This window comes from Pituophis catenifer, unplaced genomic scaffold (assembly GCF_029215685.1).
Source record: "Pituophis catenifer annectens isolate HBS135680 unplaced genomic scaffold, rPitCat1.0.hap2 SCAF_6, whole genome shotgun sequence".
Lineage (NCBI taxonomy): Eukaryota > Metazoa > Chordata > Lepidosauria > Squamata > Colubridae > Pituophis > Pituophis catenifer.
In genome coordinates, this window is record NW_027256886.1 from 54,009,970 (window position 1) to 54,024,321 (window position 14,352).

Below are 14,352 nucleotides of genomic sequence, written 5' to 3' on the forward strand. Positions count from 1 at the left end.
ATAGATTTCATATAGGATAAAAGTACCAAAGGCTATTAGTAGAAGATGGATTCTGACTCTAGAATAAGAGGCATTGTTACAAAAGTTTCTGGGGAGCAACAAAAGTCCTCTCCCGATTTGCTTGTGGGTCTTTCACAGGCATTCAATTTGCCACTACCGAAAGTAAGATTTTAAACTAGAAAGGTGTTTGGTGTTATTCAAAATTATCTCTTATTATGTTCTTATCTTCACCTCATTATATCTCTCTATGATCCATACTATCTCCCCATGATTTAAAAGTCATTTCCAGATTAATACAAAATTTAATTAGATTAAATTTGCCAACTAGATTAAGAACACTCTTGATCTTTACGTATCCAAAACCAATGTGCAAGATCAAAGCTAAGATATCCTGGAAGAAGTCTGGGGAAGTGAGATAAGAATTTCTAAAATCACAGCACAGAATCCGTAAAATACCCCAAAGGGGCCTTGTTAGCCAACTGACAAAAGGACAAGATTTAAAGAGCCAGAACAAGGATCAAGGAACATAATACACGGTACACTGAATGTGGGGAAATTCTAGTTCAAGAAGTCCAGATTCTACTAAATAAAACTGCTGCCTTGCCTAGCTTGCAGGTTATGAGCAGAGCAGAGATGTCCACACTGTGTGGTTAAAAAACAACAGAGCAATCAAAGCAATGACTGTGATGCGTATATATAGTCAAGATGGGTAGCATATAAATTTTATTTAAAAAAATAAAACAAGTGGAATTTAATCATATCATCATGGCTACCATCATGTCTTTTTTTTAATCCATACTTTGAAGTTCCTCTAGGGCAGAGAAAAATGAAGCCACAGAAAAGCAAATGCTTAGGCACCAATCATAATGTGTCTTTAAGAGCTGTGGTGGCGTGGTGGTTAGAATGCAGTACTGCAGCTACTTCTACTGACTGACTGCACTTCGGCAGTTCGAGTCTTACCAGCTCAAGGTTGACTCAGCCTTCCATCCTTCCGAGGTCAGTAAAATGAGACCCAGATTGTTGGGGGCATTATGCTGAGTCTGTAAACTGCTTAGAGAGGTCTGGGAAGCACTGGGAAGCGATATATAAGTCTAAGTGCTATTGCTATTTCTTCTTCAACCTGACTCTTACAATGGGAAGGATAATATTACCTTTGTTTTTAGCAAATGTTTTCTCTTTCCTGAAGCTGAAAGTCAGGTGAGAGCAAAGCCCCAGTGACTGTTGAGAAGGTGCAGCAAATTGTTGAAAGAGGCCTTTGGACTCCATCCGAGCTCAAATCACCCTATTCTATATGGGCCTGCAGGAAAAGAAACACATTGCCGCAATCATATTAACATGTTATTAACAAGTAACAGGACAAGAAAGAGATTTAGAATTTTCCACCTTCTCCTTTAAGTGGACCAACTAAGCGTTCTCAACAATGCCAAAAGTTACTGAGGATCAAAACTTACATTCACTTTCCCTCCTTTCCTTCATTTTATTTTGTTGCAACACCACCATCTCCAAACAGCTCCTCAAATCCAGCTGCCGAAACTACTACCCTTTGAGTATTTTGTTCCCGTGTCATTCACTATCCGAGAGTTTCTTACAGGGCAAGAACACCCAAGAGATTGCAGCAAAATAATATTTTTTAAATACTTCTATCCACATTGCCTTCGTACATCAGCACTCCCTTATCTATATTTCAAAAACGTGTCAGCCATTTTGGTGATGGCTGGATGCTGCTTTTGTATTCTTTGCACTCTCTCTTTATTGACAAGAAGCCACTAACAAGTCTTTCTTTTCCAACTTCTGTTATCTAAGTTCATTCACTTCACCAAAAGGACTGTAAATCAATACCCGTGTAAATGGAGAACAGGGAGAAAAAAAAATGCAGTTGTGATCCATCCCTGTTCACAAAAGAAACAGAAAGCACTTGGAGCAGCTTCTGTTTACATTGACAAAGGTGCAATTTGCAAGAGATTATCACCCTTAACCTTTGGAATACTGAAAAAAGAAACATCTCTACCTCTCTAAATTTGGAAGCATAAATTTAGACATACGCACACACCAAGATAATTTGTTATATACAATGGGAAAGTAGATTCCCAGTTTCAGAAAGAGACCTTTGGCTTAGCTCCATCAAAATCAGGCCTTTTCTTACCAGGATTATATTTTAGAAGACAAGGAAGGAGATACTGTTATGTTTTGCAGAAAGGTAACATCACAAATTAAAAGTTCTCTATAGTGGCAGGAAAAAAAATACGTAGATGAATAGAGCGGGCAATAAGAAAGCTACGCTCCATTATCTTATTCCAGTTTACAATTGTTCTTATGTAGTCCTATCACAAAATTTGCCAACTCATCAACTGCATTCACCCATCCCACTCAACTAGAAAGCAAAAATTGGCTGGGTATCTGCAGTACATGCTAAGCCAGAAAGTAAGATTTACATCCATAACACCTGAGTTCAGGGACAACTAAACCGGAACTAAATCATACAAAGCAATGTTTTTCAAAATTGGCAACTTTAAGATGTGTGCACTTCAACTCCCAGAATTCCCCAGCCATCACTGAGGAAACCACTGATCCACAGTATAATGCAGGGCTGTCAAACTCCTGGCCCATGGGCCGGATGCGTCATGCACTGACCCTGCCTGGTTTAGAAAGGGGGGGAAAGTCCTGATACGTCACGTGACACCGCTGTGACGTAAGTTTGACATCCCTGGTATAGTGCAATATATGTAGTCCTCAACTTACAAGCATTTGTTTAGTGATTGTTCAAAGTTACAGCAGCCCTGAAAAAAGTGACTTATGACTGTTTTTCACACTTATGACTGTTTTTCACACTTATAGAACCATTCCAGAATCCCCATGGTCACATGATCAAAATTCAAACACTTGCCAACTGGTTCCTATTTATAACGATTGCAGTGTCCCGGGTTCACTATGATCACGACCTTCTGACAAGCAAAGTCAATGGGCATATAAATCAAATTAAAAAAAAAAAAATGGGGAAGCCAGATTCACTTAGCAGCCATGTTACTAACTTAACAAGTGCTGTGATTCACTTAACTCTGTCAAGAAAGGTCATAAAATGGGACAGAACTAAATAGCAACTTGCTTAGCAACATAAATTTTGGGCTCAACTGTGGTTGTAAGTTGAGGACTACCTTTAACTGATGAGAGGCCAGAACTAAAAAAAGTAGCTTGTTAATTGAACCAACCCATCAATTAAGACTGCATTTGACATCCACTGAACTGACGCTTCTCAGGTAATAAGAGTTAGTACAGCCTTTCCCTCCAGATGTGTTGGACTAGAATTTCCAGAATTTCCAGCCAAAACAACCCTAGTTGAAGAAAAGCTGAATTACTGTTCTGATTCCTAATTTCACTGCAAAAGTCTTTTGCCTTTATTTCCTCTGGCTTAGAAAGGCTTCTCTCTCTTTTTTTTTTACATGGTTTGATATTCCAGCTGATTAAGGCCAATAATGCAGGGTAATCTGTATTTAATTATAAAGGCCACTTGTATCACAGCTAGAAATCAAGGTTGTCCTGGCAACAGTAAAACACACGCACAACTGAAAAATGGAAATGGAGACCATTTGCCTCTACAAGACGAGCGGGCCAGTTGATTTAGAAGACAGTTTTATATAGTGAGAACAGTTAATAAAATGCAATAATTATGTTTTTCAGGGTTTCTGATGTCAAGTCTCCAGATAACGCACCTCCTACCATAACATGTTCTTGTTTTGTTAGAGATGATTTTTTTTCAGTCCTATTGTTACTTTATCAAAGTTGTATACGGCCATGACAAATGAGGAATTCTCAAGGAATTCATAAAATACAGAAAGCATATCTTGAAAAATATGATCACAATGCATACAAATCTGAATACCTTAGTGGAGAGGACATTGCAAGAAATTGTAGAAGATGCCTCTAAGATATTAGGAATATACACTTTAAACCAGATTTACTATACAGCTGATTGAAACAACTTGTTTATCAGACAACTTTTTCTGGGTTGACAGCTAAAATTGATCTTTGAATGCCATGTTGAGAGTGACTCTGAAAGGAATATTACATGACTGGCTGTCCCAGGACTAGAATTAATCATAGTCTTATCTGCAAATAAAGATGCAAATACTTTTCTCACTGCCTTCATTTGGAAAAAAAGAAAGTATGACTTTCATGGATGGATAGGCAAAGGGATGGGATTAAAGGAAGAAAAAAACCTTGATTTATAGCAAGGCTTAAATGAACAGCATATGGCATTCTTCCTCACCTTTATAGTATCTCCTGAGAGCTTCAGCCTAGCAAAGCTCTTATTAATAGTGCTGAGCTACTGGATCCTAATAGGATCTTCCAAATATCTGTGTCCCCGTCCTTTCTGGAGTATTGTTATTCCTGCTCTCACCAATGGTTTCAAAATAGCTGTTCCGCGATTACAGGATGGGAAGGGTTTTGCTGAACTGTGAAGCAAGTGAGAACTATCCAATATGAAATGATGAATTATTGTGGATCTGGACCTGTGCTTCTTTCCTCACTCCTGTTAACAACCATGTAGGAACCCTGGGGGTGCAGTGGTTAAAATGCAAAATTGCAGGCAAAATCTGCAAACAGCCTGGAGTTCAATCCTGAGGGGAATTAAGGTTGACTCAGTCTTCCATCCTTCCAAGGTTGGTAAAACAAAGACCCAGATTGTTGGGGACAATGGGTTGACATTGTAAACCACCCAGAGAGTGCTGTAAAGCACCATGGGGTGATATGTAAGTCTAAATGCTATTGCTATTGCTATATACCTTTGCTTATAAGAACCCCCTGGTTAAATTCAGCTAAATCCAGTGGTGGGTTGCTGCCGGTTCTCCCCAGTTCGGGAGAGCCAGTAATGGAAATGTTGATGTGAGAGCAAACCGGTTCGCTCCTACCGTCAGCTGGGCCCTCCCGCCCCTGCGCTATTCCTACCTTTATTCCTTCATTTTTAGCTCAGCTGAAAGGTGCGGCACAGCGGATTGCCCTGCCTCAGCTGTTTAGGTAATTCAATGCGCTTGCATGAAGCACAAAGTGTGTGCATGAAGCGAACCGGTGGTAACACCGGTTAGAACCCACCACTGGCTAAATCCCACATTAAATGAAACCTTTTGCCCTGCTTAGAATATATAAAGTAGTTCGATATTTAAAGACATTGCTTCGGGGTGAGATTTTATTTATATTTAAAGTTGTAATTTTATAATTGGATTTTTAACACTAATCAGCTATTAGAGGTTTTAAAATAACATGCCAATAAGGTTATAAAGCCAACTTTAGTGATTATCTTTAATTTTTGCAGTGTCATCATAGTGAACACACTTCCAAGATTTCAAACTTCAAGGGCTGTTAAGTGATTTTTTCCCCATCTGAGTGCAGACGTCTTGCAAGCAATTCCTTTAAAACACATACTTTATATTAGAAAGGACACACTGGTTTGGATTCATTTATTACACTACATTTGGTAGGGTTACCATATATTTAGTATCTTTCTTATCAACCTAAGTAGAAGCTAATTCGCAAAAGTTTTTCATGTTGATTGGATATTCCAGAGAATGCCCAAGAAAGATTGATTATCAAATTCTCTATACTAGAAAAGTAGACAGAAGTATATGAAATGTGAGCTTTCCCTACTATGATCTTATTTTGAGTTAGTATCTATATATTAAATTGGGATGCAAATCTAATAGCAATAGCACTTTGACTTATATATCGCTTTACAGTGTTTTACAGCCCTCTCCACGTGGTTTACAGAGTCAGCATATTGCCTCCAACAATCCGGCTCCTCATTTTGCTGACCTCTGAAGGATGGAAGACTGAGTAAACCTTGAGCCGGTGAGAATCGAACTGCTGGGAGTGGCAGTCAGCAGAAGTAGCCTGCAGTACAGCATTCTAACCACTGTGCCACCATGGCTCTTATAATGAACTATATTTATATAGCTTGGAACAATATAATCAAGTTTAAAATGCAGTTATGCAGTAAGAAAAAATGATAAATTGGGTTACATAAAAGAATCATGTTTTTATCAAGCACTGAGCAAAGCAAAATGTTATTCTATTGTGATTGTACCAAATGAGATCTATATTCTTGGACTGATGTGTTCAATTTCAACTTTTGAACTGGCTGTCTATTGGCAATATGGAACTGTAGACTGTATTATCTCTATTGTTCAATAGTGCATTTGAAAATGGTGAGTTTTGTTATAAGTCGTATACCTCTTTCTACTTTCCCTTCATATTTTTCATTTTAGGCATGGATTTCTTTTTTTATTTTTTTCTTTTATACAAAGTAAAAAAAAATTAATGGGCTGTAAAAATCGGTAAAATGAGCTGTAAAAAAACAACTACTAAGTGTCAACCAAGAGTGATTTTCCATTTCTTTTTGATGCCATCTAGGGCTCAAATGGTTTTCTGCAACAGACTCCTTGGTAGCTTTAAATTTAATTTACTTCAGCTTTTTGGGTTTTCAGAGCACATTGAACTAATATAGGTTCATCCAACATTGTAGACTGAAATGAGGTTGGCAATTTTCTGTCTCAGTGTGTTCTGTAAGCAGAATCATAATGTAGCTTATTTTGGCTTAGTGTGGTACAGGTAGTACAACAGCTCATTTAGTAACTGTTCAGAGTTACAATGGCACTGAAAAAAGTGACTTATGACAGTTTTTCACACTTACAACCATTGCAGCCTCTCCATGATTATGTGATCAAAATTCAGACACTTGGCATCTGATTCATATTTATGACGGTTGCAGTGTCCCAGGGTCACATGATCACTTTCTGCGACCTTCTGACAAGCAAACTCAATGGGGAATCCAGATTCTATTAACCACCATGTTATTAATTTAACAATTTCAATGATTCACTTAACAATGTGGCAAGAAAGGTTGCAAAATGGGGCAAAACTCACTTAACAAATGTTTCACTTAGCAAAAGAAATTTTGGGCTCAATTGTGATCGTAACTCAAGGATCACCTGTACTTGAACCTCGGTATATAATCCCATCAAACTATAATTAGAATAATAATTCTAATTAGTTTGATGGGATTATATACCGAGGTTCAAGTACAGGTGATCCTTAACTATAATTAGAATAATTATAGTTATTCTAATTATTGTGATTAAAGAATTTACATGATAGTGCAATACAGCTAGTCCTCGACTCACAACCACAATTGAGCCCCAAAGTTAAGCAAGACAGTTGTTAAGTGAATGCGCCCCAATTTACAAGCTGTTTGCCACAGTTGTAAAACGAATGACTGTAGTTGATAAATGAATCTGGCTTCTCCCATTGATTTTGCTCGTCAGAAGTCAACCGGGAAGGTTACAAATGGTGATCATATGAACCTGGGGCACTGCAACTGTCCTAAATACATGTCAAGTGTACAGGTAGTTCTCAACTTACAATCCTTTAGTTAGTGACTGTTTGAAGTTACAATGGCACTGAAGAAAGTGACTTATGACCACTTTTCACAACTACTGCAACATCCCAGTGGTCACGTGATCAAAATTCAGAAGTGTGGGAACTGGCATGTATTTATGACAGTTGCAGAGTCCCGGGGTCATGTGATCATCTTTTGCGACCCTGTGACAAGCAAAGTCAATAGGAAAGCCAGATTTGCCAAACAACCATGTTACTACTGTACTGATTTTAATAACTGCCCCAAGAAAAGTCGTAAAATGGGGCAAAACTCATTTAACAACTGTCTTGCTTAACAACAGAAGTTTGGGGCTCAAATGTGGTCATAAGTCAAGGACTACCTGTATATGAATCTTTTGACTGCATTCCAGAAAAACGCTTGGGCAGAGACAATCATCGAAGGGCAGGAAAGAGAAGGAAGAGGTATCTCTCTGTAGGTTTGGAATTTGCCTCCTTTACTGTTACCACACAAGCCACAGAAATTTTTAGTTCAATTTTGATATCAGACTCTCAAAACCTACAGTTGCAAAAATCCATTTATACAAAAGTTACAAGATATCTGAGATTTATTTCAGTTTCATCTCTCATTTTCAGTTACCGGTAGGCTGTTTGCTAGGCCTCAAACCTATAGAGGTTATGTTTATATAACTAGAGTTTTCCCCCAATTCCAGGGTCTGCTTTTTTCAGCTCACTCTAGGTTTTGAACCATTGGTTACAAAAAGAATTGGTTGATTGGCTTGTTGCCCAAGTCTGATGTCATCGGATGAGAGAGAGTGGTTTAGTTCAAAGTCCCCCAATCAATTTCCATGCCTAAAATGGGACTAGAACTCACAATCTCCTGCTTTCTGGTGTCTTCACCATTAGACCAAACTGTCTCTCTGGGTTTACATCACATGCTAAATCTAAAAATACATCTCTCGAGCCAGAATCATAGATTAGTAGGATGTTACCAAGGTAGCTACCCTTTTGGGTTTGCAGAACCCAAGATTTGAAATGTAATTTTAAATATACTTTAATACAATTTAATATTGTGAAGACTTTCATACTGCTTCCTAAAGAAACCCCAATTCATCCCAAATTCTGGCAGAAAATTCACCAGCACTTAAATTAAAAAAATGAGGTAAAGCAGATTCTTGACAATGCATCTCCCATTTATCCTAGTATCAAAAGGCAATGTTCCCTAGTGACACAAGCACAATACAAGCCAGGTCCTTGGAGGCCAAAAATGGTCACTTACTCCTGCTATAAATCATGGCTTATAAACCACAATCACTGAGTTTGCAAAGGAGCAAATGTCTTGGGACAGTAATTTTCATACTCCAATGAATTTATGCATGAATGCAATGAAATAGTCCCTGGGATTTAAAATACTCAAAATGACAAGCCTTACTACCATGCTGACTTACGTCTGTTTCGGTGGAGCCTGATCTGCAGTTTGAAGTCCTGGCTTAGTATAATAAATGAACCCTGCTGGGGGTCAACCACACCCCCTAATCACAGCATGAACATCCATAATTGTTGTCATGTGTTCTCATGATGCCTCCTTCTCAGATCAGACCACAGCTGAATCAGCTCATTATCTTCAGCTGTCTACAACAGTGTTTTCTCTCTGCTCCTGATACAAAGTTTGCCATGGTTGTGATAGCACATTTTATTGATGGGATCTGCCTGGTTATATTAGTCATTTTAGGCTACTGTAGTTTACTATCTATGTAACTACTCTGTGTGATAGACTAAACCTCAGTGGCTTCCACAGAAACATTTTTTCCCTGTATTATGCCTGACTGGGATATTTTATAATGTTTCTCAAGTCTTGTGCAAGCATCTTATATACCTGGGATTTAGGACTATTTTGGAAGAATTTGCACCTGGTTTCCCAAAACATTGAACAAGCTTTTGAGAAATCACTAGACAATGAGTCCTGCATAGAACTCATTTAAATCAGGAAGGAAATCCAACTCTGCCAACAGTATGTTGCCTATTTGTTGACCAATAAGTATAACATGGGCATCAGTGATTCTACTGCCATGTTATCCTGCTAGTTCACAAATTGGAGGAAAACACTTTGATGTGGCCATCTGGTTGTGCCTTCAGAGACAGTGAGGTGCTGCCAGCGAAGAAAAGATACATGGACGCAGTCAATCAATTCTGAGTTTACCCAGTTCTCCAGAACAGATGGCCAGCATCTTTCTGGTCTTCACAAGTTCAATGTATGATATTGGAGGACGGAGACTGATTAGAAGGCAAAACAGAGGCAATAAAAGCATAACCCTGCTTTTGTGGCTTGGCATATGGGGTAAGATGACAATGAAATAAGAAATAAAGTTTTGTAAACAGTGCATGGGCACAATCCCTGCAAAAGCACACAGGTCTTCTGTACAAATCAGTGATTCCACCTCCATCTGCTTGCCAAACACACACAGACAAGGAAGCAAGGAGTTGTGTGTTGCCTATAGAGGACACTGAAAAAGAAGAGTCTTGATTGGGTGCATCTTTTGTACACATGCCCAACATTGCAATATTTCCTCCTCTCCTTTGGAAAAGGTTAGAGCAGACTTCGGTTAAACTCTCACAAGTGAAGCCAACTTCGATTTTACCATGTTGGTTTGTTCTAATTCAACCACACCTGGAGTCTTACCAGCGCAGCAAAGAAATAAAAAAAATAAAATAAACTTAGTTCTGAAAATTACTGAATGAGTTTTCACCGTGAAAAAAGGATTCCAGGGTTCGTTCTAATATTACTACGGGAAAAAGAAAGAGACCCTCCATTGGTCGGTCTCTCAAAACCTCCGCGGCTCACCTACCTGCTCCGAGCTAAAGCAGCGAGCAAGGGGGCAACCCTTAACGCCTACACGCCCCGTTGGGAAGAGATGAAACAGGGTACCCGAGCACCTCAGCCAATGACAGGCAAGGGAAGGTGGGGCAGCTTTGGCTGCTGGCCAATGAGAGCGCAGCCTCAAGGATTGCGCCTCCTCTGTCCCGCCGGTTCTCCCCCTCCCCTCCCTATTTCAGCAGCTGCAAGCGCTTAAAAGCTTCGCAGAAGAGGAGGAGGAGTTTTCAGCTGCTGTTTTGGTGAGCGGCTCGCTTGCTCGTCGACTCTTCTTCGCGGGGCTGGTGCCGCCGTTCGCCTGCGAAAAGCGGGAGGGGTTTTTGGTGGTGGTGGTTTTTTTGTTGTTGTTGTTTGGAGGGACGCGCGAGCGGTCCGGGGTCTTTTTTTTCTTCTTCTCCTGATGGAGGCTTTCCACCCGAGCAAGCTGGAGAAGCACCACCACCACCACCACCTTCACCACCACCACCAGCCGGTGGAGTTTTTGCAAGGAGGCGGCAGGTACGCGGCGAAGAGCCACAGCGCTTACGGGAACGCGTTCAACTCTTGGAACGATTACCTGGGTTTGGCCACGCTCATCACCAAAGCGGTGAGCCAGCAGGAAAAGGGCTTTCGGACCGGATCCTCCTCGGTGGTTGTGGCGGCCACCGTGCAGCAGGTCCCGGCGACCGAGGAAGGCGAGGAGGAGGAGGAGGAGGAGGAAGAGGAGGAGGACGAGGAAGAGGAGGAAGACGACGAGGACGACGAAGTGGGAGCCCCTTATTTCCAGAACTCCCTGGATTTGCACGATTTTGACTTGTGCGGGCACCATCATCGCCATCACCATCATCACCTTAGCCCGAGCGAAAACCTGCTGGAGGAGCGTTTCGCAGATTTTAGCCCCTTCTCCGGCAGAGCCAGCCCGGCTTCGGTAGTGTTCAATTGCTCCCCTGACCATCTGGAAAGAGATCGCTCGCCTCACGCTTGGGGCGGCCGCCTGGTGGTCGACGGCCGGTTGCCAGCTCCTCCGAAAAGCGCCTCCAGGTTGCTGAAGCCGGAATTGCAAGTGTGCGTTTTCTGCCGGAATAATAAAGAAGCCGTGGCTCTCTACACCACGCACATCCTTAAGGGACCCGACGGCAGAGTCTTGTGCCCGGTACTGAGGCGATACACTTGCCCTCTCTGTGGAGCCAGCGGGGACAACGCGCACACCATCAAGTATTGCCCCTTGTCTAAAATGCACGGCAGCGCCCCCAAACAACCGCTTAAAAACGCCCGGCATATCCTGGGCAAGAAGCTCCGCTAGGGGGCGGTTGTCGAGCCTTGGCCGCGTCAGTGTTTGTGTGGAGACCGGGACTGCGGATCAAAAACACTGGATCAAGGAAAGAAAACAAAAATAATATCCACGACGATTTCATTTCATTTCATTTTATTATTTTCTGTTCTCTTGCGCGCGTGTGCCCTCTACAGGGATATAAAGAAAAAGGCATTTCCTTTTTTGGTTGTTTTTTTTTAAATACCAATTGTAATCAAATGATGTTTCTTAATATATTTAAATATGAAGACGTAGAATGTACAGAGAGATGTTCTTGATTTATGTATCAAATAACTGAGTATAGTTTCTAGTTTGTATATGTAGTAGCCAGGGAGCCTGGCCTCTGAAATTAATTCTTAAGAATTATAACATACCGTTTAGACAGGTACTGTATTTGTTTATTGTGAAACTTACCTGATTTTTAAATGGGACTAAGGATATCTCTTAGGCATATATGCTCCGTTTGCTGTAGCTTTGTTTAATATTCTTGGCTGGAAAGGAGCACTTTTGAATAAACAAAATACTGTCTTTAAATGAGGCAGCGTAATATAACTTTAAGTAATATGTATGAATCAAATAATTTTTAAAGAGCTGTTTGGCTGGTCCTACAATGGTTATAAAGCAAGGTTGGAAAGGTCATTTATTAAATGTGTTGAATTGGCATTTGCTTCCTTTGCTGTCTTCATTGTCTTCAAGCAATATTTTGAGTACTTTAAAAAAAAGGCTGCACTTTATGTATGCTTTTATACACATACACACACACACACACACATATATACATATATATATACACACACATATACATACATTTATATATACATACACACACATTTGTAACGTGGATAGCAACAAAAAATCAAATCTGATAAGTTACCAGTATGCCTTTTTAATGCCAGATGACGGTAGTGCCTTTTCTAACAATTTTTATTAAAAGGTAAATAAGCTTTTATGAACTGCATGCCATATAGATTCTTTTTATCCTACAATGTAAGTAGGGTAGTATCAGAATGGCAGCCTAATTTAAGTCAATACAAAAATCTGTTCTCGAAGTATACCATAAGAAACAAGGGATCAGAAAAAACATCCCTGTATAATTTGAAAACAAAAGCAAATGAGTTCTCTCTTCCAGTGCAATGGAAGTAATAGCAAAAAGGAAATACTGTATGTATTTTCAAGATATAAATCCACAAATGGAACATGTAGCAATAAAAAGCTGGTTCTGATTTATTGCTCCAAACATTTATACTTTTATTTTCTCCTTCCGTATAATAAGTACTGTTTGATACTGGTTTCCAGCATGAAAGCTAGAGTTAGTTTCAACATGATCTAAGAGATTTTTTTCTACAGCAGGTATAGAGTTAATGTCTACCAATTATATTTTCCACATATGAGTAGCATGCCATTTTTAACAAGATACATGCTGTTAATAAGATTGAAACTAGCACTGTAAAACTAACAGCGCTTGTTATTTAAACAAATTATATAGTGCTTACTTTACACATATATAATCACACACAGAGAACACAGTAGGTGATTGCTACACTCCAAAAATATTTTTAGCAAGTTTGTAGAAAGTGCTACAAGGAGTTCCGAACTACAGAGAATGTCACTAGAGTACCAAATAAAGGCTGATCTGTTTTCTCTGCTAACCATTACATTTTTTTCAAGTAATATTTGTTAAAGATAATAGTAAAAATACAAAAAGATAGAAAAATAGGTACAAAGGGAAAAATAGGAAAAGCACAAAGAAATAATAAAATAATAAAGAAAAAGATATATGAAATGAGTCTCAAAATTCATCACAAGTTTAGCAACTTTAGTAACTTCTTACGTCTTCTTAAATTACAGTAATAATCAAATTAACCAAGTTTATATTCCATCATTTTACTTTTACAATCTTAATCTTTCATCCAAATATCATTCAAATATCACAGAACTTGATTTTCTTTTTTGAATGAAATTCTTCAAAACTTTAAAAAAGACTGTTTTATAAATCCAAAATAGAAAAAATATCCAGGTCACTCTTTGGTTTATTGTTTGTATGTCCCTTTTAATTATTAAAACAAGTTTCTTTTCTATGGCAATTGAAGCATGTTTTTCCATATCATTATTACAGCCTGTCTTTTGTAAATACTTTCAACTCAGTTTGTCTTGTCAGGTAAAACTTGTTCCTCTTCTGTAACATCTTTTAGACACAGTCTATCCATAGAGGCAGATGTTATTAATATCAATTTCTAATTCAATTTTTTGAAAATATTCAATATTTCCAGTGTTTAGAATATCTGGCATCGTATTTTCAAGTTTGTGTTTTTCTCCTTTAATCTTTAGTTCCTTCTAGAGTCCAATTTTTAAAATCTTATTCAAAACAAAAGCATTTTCCCATGGGAAATATTCTTTATAATTCTAAAATCTTAAAGTTAACAGGACATTTTTGAATATTTTTTTAAAAAAAATAAGTTTATAAGCTTGTGGCTAAAATCACTCTTTTTTTCAGCATTTTCACTTTCAAAGGTCGATTGCTGAAAATAATAAGCAAATTCCAAATGTGATTAGGAAAGTATGCAAACTTAATATCCTTTTAAAGGCACTGACTGCAATTTGAGTAATAATTTGTAGCTATTCCCTTGTCTCCCAGTTCTCAAATCCCACCAGAGACCACATGAAGGAGCAACTGCTGCTCCTTCATGCTCTAGAATCTAGAGTTTCTAGATTCTAGAGCACTTCTGGATGATCTCTAGACTTCTCCTTTATTCTTCACACTTGTTGGCTTTGCTTTTCACTGAGCCATTTTCAGTCGACTATTCTT

At 39.0% G+C, this 14,352-nt stretch overlaps 1 protein-coding gene across 1 annotated transcript; it reads left to right on the forward strand.

Annotated features, from left to right (window-relative positions):
• Nucleotides 1-10,575: 10,575 nt before the first annotated feature.
• Nucleotides 10,576-11,668, forward strand: NANOS1 (nanos C2HC-type zinc finger 1). Its single transcript, XM_070946105.1, has one exon. The coding sequence runs from the start codon at nucleotides 10,656-10,658 to the stop codon at nucleotides 11,535-11,537; it is 882 nt and encodes a 293-aa protein (XP_070802206.1). The 5' UTR covers nucleotides 10,576-10,655; the 3' UTR covers nucleotides 11,538-11,668.
• Nucleotides 11,669-14,352: the final 2,684 nt, after the last annotated feature.